At 44.6% G+C, this 9,066-nt stretch overlaps 1 protein-coding gene across 1 annotated transcript in view; it reads right to left on the reverse strand.

Moving 5' to 3' along the window:
• Positions 1-3,409, reverse strand: part of ENPP3 (ectonucleotide pyrophosphatase/phosphodiesterase 3) — a 47,345-nt gene extending 43,936 nt beyond the window's left edge. Inside the window, exon 1 of the mRNA XM_028723437.2 lies at positions 3,194-3,409. Within this exon, the coding sequence (XP_028579270.2) occupies positions 3,194-3,310 (117 nt within the window). The 5' untranslated portion in view covers positions 3,311-3,409. The remainder of the gene's footprint in view (positions 1-3,193) is intronic.
• Between the last annotated feature and the right edge of the window lie 5,657 nt (positions 3,410-9,066).

The raw sequence follows: 9,066 nt of genomic DNA on the forward strand, positions 1-9,066 counted from the left end.
AGTCCCCTTAACCATTTTGGTTCCTCTTTTCTGACTCTTTTCCAACTCTACAATATGCAGTCACACCATAGATTTCTATTATGGCATCATGATTTTATTTTCAATTCTTCTCCTGATGATCCCAGGCATGGAATTGGCTCTTTTCACAGCTGCCGCACACTGAGTCAATATCAAGCTATCTACAGTGATACCTCGGGTTACATTACCTTCGGGTAACGTAATTTCGAGTTACGAACGCAGCAAACGCAGAAGCACTCTATCGTGTTGCATGTGTGCGCAGAAGCAGCGCCTCCAGATATAGACTTTTTGGGGTAAGTATGGACTCCTGGGACAAATTAAGCTTGTATCTGGAGGGTCCACTGTACTATCTACTATGACCCTAAGGTCTCATTCCTATTCAGTCACTGCTGGTTCAGATCACACGAGTGTTTATATGAAATAAAATTATTATTTTTTTGCACATGCAAACACACCCACAACTTCTGTCCAAAACCACTTCAACCTGCATGCTTGTTTTTGTAGTTCAAGTCACTTTATTGAAAATTTGGGTTTTCTTTAAGTCAAGGAAAGGCAGGGCACTGTGCTCCTTGCACTGCTGCCAAACTCATGTCTGCTTAACTCATCAAATGCTAAGCTCTCATTCCGATCCTTTAAGTCCTTGTTGAACAGTTCCTCATTTCTGTAACTTTGCGCTCTACTATTCTGCCCAGTACCTTGATGGAGTTTGGCCGGGATTATAATCTACCAGTGAACGCTTAAAGAGATTAAGAGACTACGTAAGTGGTCATGTTTGTCTTTTCCTCATTTATTCGGCAAAAAAAAATATGTCTCAAGCTTATGCTGTACCACAGAAGTGTGCGGGTCAGTAATCACACAGTTTAAAGATGGAGTGAACTCTTTACAGTGGTACCTCAGGTTACATATGCTTCAGGTTACATATGCTTCAGGTTACAGACTCGCTAACCCAGAAATAGTACCTCAGGTTAAGAACTCTGCTTCAGGATGTGAACAGAAATTGTGCTCCAGCGGTGCGGCGGCAGGAGGAGGCCCCATTAGCTAAAGTGGTGCTTCAGGTTAAGAACAGTTTTCAGGTTAAGACTGGACCTCCGGAACGAATTAAGTACTTAACCCGAGGTACCACTGTATTAGCAAAAACACAATCTCCTCAGACTTGGTTGTGTGTCGAGCCTAATGAGCAGAGAAGCTCATTCTTGGCGATCTTCCTGCATGAAAATCAAAAGCCAAGACTGAAAGTCCCCACCTCCCCACAGCTGTTTAAGTCCCCTCCTCTCCAGGCCTTTTTCCAAGCAACTGGAGACTGCACCTGTAGGCAGCCAAACTCTCCTCCTCCATTTTCATGCCTCTTCTGGTTCTGGGAGATAAGTGGTGAGGGGAGCCTGTTGCAGCAGAAGGGGGAGACACCCGTGACACCCGCCTGACTCTCTGCCTGTCGTCCACCCTCATTCCACTCTCCTGCTTCAGCTTCTGCCTCTGATTCTGGACTTTTCTCTGCCAGACTCTCCCAGCTCACTAAGCCCTGTTACCCCTTCAGCTTCCAACACCTCCTCTTCTGCATCTTCTCTCTCTGACCACTCATCATTGCCCCACTACCACTCCCCAAGCTCCAAGCCTTCTTCCTTGGCTGTTCCCCAGCTGGTTCCTTCTACCATGCCTCTGCTACCAACAAGTCCATGGCAAGCTGCCACAATAAAATTGCCTAGATTAGGCTTCCTCAACCTCGGCCCTCCAGATGTTTTTGGCCTACAACTCCCATGATCCCTAGCTAGGACCAGTGGTCAGGGATGATGGGGACTGTGGTCTCAAAACATCTGGAGGGCCAAGGTTGAGGAAGCCTGGCCAAGCTAAAGGTAAAGGATCCCTGGACGGTGAAGTCCAGTCAAGCTTGAGGTTTGGCGCTCATACCGCTTCAGGCTGAGGGAGCTGGCATTTGTCCACAGTTTTCCAGGTCATGTGGCCAGCATGACTAAACCGCATCTGGCACAGTGGAACACCATGATGGAAGCTAAATAACACTTGTTGCTTAACATTTTCCCAACTATTTGCTCCCTGATTTACAACCTGGGAGATGCACATTGTATTTCCATGGGCGTTGGCATTGGGGAAGGGAGTTACAGACCCCCTGCAATGCAGGAACGTGGAAGCGCATGTTTCTTCCACTCAGAAGGTCTCAGGTATAATCCATGGTATCTCCGTATAAAAAGATTAGCTAGCAGGTGATCTGCAGTCCTTTGCCTGGAACCTTGGACTGCCAATACCACCCGGAGTATTATTACTCCTATTACATTTCAATTCCATCCTTTCTCCCAAGGAGCCAAGGGGGCAAACGACAAGCAATGCAACTAAAAAATGGAAAACCTGTTTTAAACATTTTTAAAAATATTAAGAACATCTAAAAACTGGTTTTCACATAGCCTCACAGCTCTAATTTCAGTATGGCCAGGACCATGTCTTTCAACCCTCAAATGCCTTGGTGAACAGGAATGATTTTAAGGGTCAGTGAGGACCTAGATGAATAAACAATAATGGTTTCAGCTCATTTGTAGTTATTGCACTCATAGCACATTAGCTTCTAAAGTGCTAACCACTTGTGCAATGCATAGTGAGGAATCACATTTTCCTGCCTTTCTATCACCATTGGGTAATCACAAGCATTGTCAAAACTGGCAATATCATCCTTAGGATTGGGAGGGGGGGGACACAAGTGACATTTAAGGGCAGGGTGGCTGTCATCTGTTCAATCCTCCCTGTATTTCAGAACACATTTTCCCCCCTATTATTTAGTTCTTACATGCTCTGGTTAACTCAGACTGGGATATAACTACCATGAGCCACTAGGATAGAGTGGGTTGTGAACAAAATAAATAACAGAAAGCAGCCACAAATGCCTACTATTTTTTACCCAATATTGCAGCTGAGGGGCCAGGCTTTCTTTCATCAACTTTGAAAAAGTCAGGCATTCGTATCCGCCTTTTAGCAGACTGTGAGCTGAGAACATCAACAAGAGCTGTTGGTCTGTTAAAACGACAGTTTTATCTATTCTGCCATGCCCTGCCAGGAAATTTCCAGTGGTCCGTGGAAAGTTTATACTGTTAAAACATAATGAAACTTGAGCCAATAATGCAACAAACCTTAACATTAAAAGTTTGAAAAGGAAGCAAAGGGCAATACTTACCGCACAAAGTATCTGGTATTTCTTAAGAGTGCTTCTCTTAACAACGTCCTCTGTTTCTGAGCTCATCAGCTCCATCTTGCTGTCCCCCCTTATTCTTGTTTCATGAGCAGAGCTCATTTTTCAGCTTTCCAGACGCTTATCTGTGCAACTTTGTTTTCTCCCTTTTGGCCTCTGCCCTTATAGCTCTGCTGCACCCCAAGCGTGTGAATGAGTTCAGAGTCCTTGATGGCCGTGGCATGAGGAAGCAATCAGAACTCTGGAGCCAGCAAATTCAAAGGAAACACATACTTCCAGTAACATTCTGGTGTTTTGATATGTGACATTCAAAGGGGAAAAAACAACATAGCGGTGTTCTTAGAGGCAAAAAAGCAAGTGGAACTTAACTGAATAATGCAATGGGGATTTGGTAATACTCAAACAGTAATACTTGAATCAGAATTGATCATTGTTTTCACAGTAATCCTGGAAAGTGAAACTACTTCTCTTTGGGCAAGGTGAAAGAGGCAATGAGTGGATGCTTTAGGGTTTCCATTATTTAAGTAAAATATACCTATATTGCTGTAACCTGCCCTGGGACCTTTTGGTGAAGGGTGGGTAAGAAATATAATAAACCAATGAAGAAACAATACACTGCCTTTCTGCCACAAGGTATCTAAGCATTCATTTAAAACAAACAGAATAACAGGAACATATACTAATAACAACAGCATCTTTTAAAAAAGCAGGATTTTAAATCAGTTCCCAGAAAAGTCCACCATCTGGGTGCATTATTTACTATTATTACATTTATACTTGCTCTGTGATCTTGAGGTGATGGGTGGTATATAAATTTAATAAATAATATCCTGATCTTCCCAAAAGCCTAGGACAAGAGCTGATGACAAGATCAAGGGCATCAAGGCTGAGGAACAGAGGAAGCTGCTTTATACTGTCAAACCATTGATATTGTCTACACACTGACTGCCAGCAGCTTTCAGACAGGGGACATTACAAGCCATAGCTGGAAATGCTAGGGTAGGCTTCAACCTAGGACCCTCTGCCTGAAAAGGAGATGTTCTACGGCTGAGCTACAGCCCTTCCCAACTCTGAGATTTGAGCTTAATCTCACACTTTAAGCACCACACCACACCAGCCATCTAACCTTTGAAGGTGATGGATACATTGATCAATACTTATGTTGTTAAACAGAAGGGGATTTAGGACTTGAAATGCCAATGGACACTTGGTAGTGGCTACAGTTATATGTTCCAATGCAAACCATAAGCAGTAGTTTTGAAGGAAAATGTGTACACATTTGTTTTCCGCTTGAATCCAACTTCAACAAGATCAACCATATCTATCCAGGTTCAAGCAAGGTATGCTGTAGATGAAACATGAGCAATGTGGATACGTTGCACAGATTCTGGTCTTGTCCAAGAATAAGATCTTTTTGGATGGCCATAATAGGAGTTCATATGTCAGAAGACCCTTTTGTGATCATCTTTGACTACTTGTGTCTCAGAAGATAGAAAGATGGCGATATATCTAATTGCAGCTGCCCAAATAGAAATTAACCACAACTAGGAGGAAATTAATCCCCCCACATTGGAGGACCAGATTTCAAGGGTGTGGAAAAGGTGCAAATGGTAAAATTGAGAAACATAAAGTAAGGGAATGAAGACCACTCAGCAATTGCTTTATTGAGAAATTGAGATTGTTGTTATGTATTAGAGTAATAAAACACAAGATATTTAATCTTCACAGACCAGAGTCCACTTCGTCTGTAAGTATGCAGAGAAACAACAGCTGGAAACAATGGGACCAAAAGACCACGGCATGCAAGGGTAAAGATTAGCTTGTACCCATATAAATATATACTCCATATAAATTTAGGTCTTAATATCATCCAGTCCAGTCTAGATTAATGAAGCACAAGAAGGTCTGGTTTATGCAGTGTTAATGTTTGTTCTCCGTAAGTTTTCAGTCAGTAACAAAGAATAGAAATTCCCACTACATAAATAATCACTGTTGAAAGTGACACTTTCAGTTGAACAACCTGCTGGGAAACAATAGGAAAGAATTACTGCCATCAAGTCCTGCTTACAAGCTACCCATAGGCTTCTGCTTCGCCACTGTGGGAAACAGGATGCCAGATTAGATTTGATCTGATCCAGCAGGGGCTCTTCCTCATTAAGAAATAGGCAAAAGCAATTTTTAAAATGAAGGAACAAAAGTAAAACCACGTTATCTACAAACACCAGATGAGCAATTAACTCTCTAATGCAGGAAACAATTAGATCAAGATAAGCCATAAAACATTACAACTACATATGCCAAGATTTTAAAGGTCAAAAGGCAATGTAACATAGCATTTTCTGTTCAAGCATTAATTATATAAACAAGAAAATTAACCATTTATTTTCAGGCATAAGAATTAACAGGGACAGGTGGGGCCCATCTATTTGTTCTATCTTTCCTGAAAAGCAGAAAATACTGATGAAAAGTGTTAACTCTGCTTTTTCTATGATATAAATTTACATGAGAGTTTGAACCCCAAAGGATTTTAGTTTAAGGCTGTAAATTCTTACCTTGAACTAAGCCTCAACTAGCATAGTTGGACTTCTTCATAAACAAGCATAGATTAGAGCTGTCAGTCTATCTGTTTGGCACTGGTGAAACATCAGCACAAAGCCAGTTTGTGCTGTTGAATGGATTTATACCCCCCCCCCCCCATTTCAGGCACATGCCTGTTTTATGCAGTAAGTGTTGGAACTTTTTCAGATGCACTCTTTGTCAACTCATTTGGGCAAATAACTGTTAACATTAGTGGTATACTCAAAGCCATTAGTATTATCACTGGATAAACATGTTAATGGAAATATTAGCATGGAAGGACATTTAATTTCACAAACACTTCTGCTGTGACTTATTCTAATGTTATTTGTACTAGGCTGCACAAGCTTTTGGTTTCCATCAAGCAAGGGCTTGTTAACTCATGTCAATCACATCACTCATCAGATGAAGCCTGCTCTAGGCCAGGGATGAGGACCCTCAGGCCCAGTGGGGAAATGTAGCTCTCTAGACTCTCCCCGGGATGCAGGTGGCTGTGGGTTAAACCACAGAGCCTAGGACTTGCCGATCAGAAGGTTGGTGGCTCGAATCCCCACGACGGGGTGAGCTGCTGTTGCTTGGTCCCAGCTCCTGCCAACCTAGCACGTCAAAGTGCAAGTAGATAAATAGGTACCGCTCCAGCGGGAAGGTAAACGGCGTTTCCATGCGCTGCTCTGGTTTGCCAGAAGCAGCTTAGTCATGCTGGCCACATGACCCGAAAGATGTACACCAGCTTCCTCGGCCAATAAAGCGAGATGAGCGCCGCAACCCCAGAGTCGGTCACGACTGGACTTAATGGTCAGGGGTCCCTTTACCCTTTAAGACTCTCCCCAGGCTGCACCCTCTCAGCAGCCTTGCCCCCTACCAGACCTGCTTTGCCCCCTTCATGAGGGTTTCCCTTCCTCTAGGACTTACGTGTTTGTTTGTTTGTTTGTTTGTTTGTTTGTTTGTTTATTCATTAATTCATTTCTACCACACCCTTCAGCCAGAAAAGCTAAGAGAGCAACTTAAAGATCAACAAGTCCTCCTTGGGGCTTTTTGCCTGGATAAATTGTGTCCTTCAGTTCTGATCATGCTTCTTACTTATGGATGAGGGATGGAAAGGAAAGTTCAAGTGTAGGAATTAGCCACCATTCAAAGCTCACGTTCGCATTTGTAGATGTGCCAACTTTTGCCTCTGGCCCTGGAGTCAGCAGAAGGTTGCCCAGAAGAGAAGGTGGCTGTAATAGGATGCCCACATCTACTTTGAGCCAACTAGTTGCTCACAGGGCCAGCTGCAGTCTACCAACCAACCAAGCATAGCAACCACAAGGGACTCCTGTTTTTGCAGTGTGCCTGGAAGTGCAAAAACAAAAAAACAGGGGACTCATCAAATACACAACAGGGTAAAATACAATGGACTGCATCCCACACTGCATAAGCAGAGTTATCAGTGCTGGATAGTCCCCCAACCCTCTATAGCAGATGTTGAGGGTGCATGCAGTACTGCTAACTGAAATATATTGTGCAGGTGGGACAGCAGCCTTGGATAGAGCACACTGCTGCTAAGCTCCATTGGAACTGGTACATCCCAGTGAAGACCTAAAGTACTGTATTTCTGGTACCTGGATTTCTTATGGTTGGGACTATATTCCAAGCCATAGTGATACCCACTCCTGTTTTGATGTATATTACAATTTTAAACAGAAACATTTGAAATGGAAAAACTGTCCATGAAATTCTACTTTAATAAGCAGGAAACATACAAATATATACAGGAAATATACAGTGAAGTTGTATTTTTTAAAAATAAATAAATTATTCAACACTTTCAACATACCAAATTATCAATCCAAACAATCAATTGCATTATTTCCCCCCCTTTCTTCCCCATCCCTCCCTCTCCCCCCCCCCAAGGACTTCTCTCAGCTCCCCTCTCTGATTTCTTTGCACATATTGTTCTCTGCATGTTATAAAATTGTACATATCCTTGCCTTATGTCATGTGTTCAACTAATAAATTTGTGGGTGTTTATTCAAAACCTGCCAAGGAGTCCAAGTCATTTTGTTGCCTTTTTAGATCATTTGTAAAAAGTTCCCATTTTTCCTTGAAGTCACAATTGTCCTTGTCACGCAGTTTATATGCTCCCCCTCGCCCAGCTTGTATGGAGTTTTGGGTTGGGCTGCCATCAGTATGCTGATGACACCCAACTCTATCTGTTGATGGATGGCCATCCTGACTCAGCCCCAGACACACTGATCAGATGTTTGGAAGCTGTGGCTGGTTACGTGGGAGCTGGTTGAAGTTAAATCCTTCGAAGACAGAGGTCCTTTGGCTGGGTCGGGACAATATGGGATTGGGGGGGGGGGCAACTCCCACCTCTTGCAGGTGCGCAATTAGTGCCAGCACCATCCGTTAAGAGTTTGGGTGTAATCTTCGACACCTCCCTTTCCATGAAGGCGCAGATTGCAGCTATAACAAAGGCGGCATTTTTTCATCTTCACCAAGCTAAGCAGTTGGCTCCTTACCTCTCTTGCCCTGACCTAGCCACTGTGATCCACGCAACGATCACCTCCAGACTGGATTATTGTAACTCGCTCTACATGGGGCTGCCCTTGAGACTGACCCAGAAACTCCAGTGGGTGCAGAACGCCGTGGCGAGACTCCTTATGGGGTCCTCGCTGTGGGATCACATTCACCCAGTGCTAATCTAGCTGCAGTGGCTCCCGGTGGAGTACAGGATCTGGTTTAAGGTGCTGGTTTTAACCTTTAAAGTCCTATACGGCCTAGGACCCTCGTACATACGGGACTGCCTCTCCTGGTATGTCCCACAGAGGACCTTACGGTCTCAGGGGCGCCGACTTATAAAAAATATGGGGGGGCCCATACCGGGGTCCTGGGGGAGGGAGAACGCGAGAAGCAGCGCGAGCCTCTGAGAGAACGCGAGACCCCGCGCAGCTGCTGCTCCTGCCTCAAGGCAGCGGGTTGGCCGGGTAGGCGTCGGTTCCTTGCTTGAGCAGGACCCCCGTGCCTGCCCGCCTCCCTCCAGGTAGACCGGGTAGGAACCTGTACCTTCGTATAGAAGCGCCAGGCGGCCGCAGGCAGGCAGGAAGGCAGCAGGCCAGGGTGCGTGGACGTCCCATGCCTGCCTGCCTGCCTGCCTTCTTCCAGGTAGACCGGGTAAGAACCTGGACCTTGGTATAGAAGGCAGGCTTGCAGGCAGGCAGGCAGGCAGGCGGCTGCTGCTCCTGTTCGGTCGGCAGCTCCTTTGCTTTGCTTGCTGCCGCCCAGGCCCCGGGAGCCAC

The sequence above is a fragment of the Podarcis muralis genome, chromosome 3 (genome assembly GCF_964188315.1).
Source record: "Podarcis muralis chromosome 3, rPodMur119.hap1.1, whole genome shotgun sequence".
Taxonomy (NCBI): Eukaryota; Metazoa; Chordata; class Lepidosauria; order Squamata; family Lacertidae; genus Podarcis; species Podarcis muralis.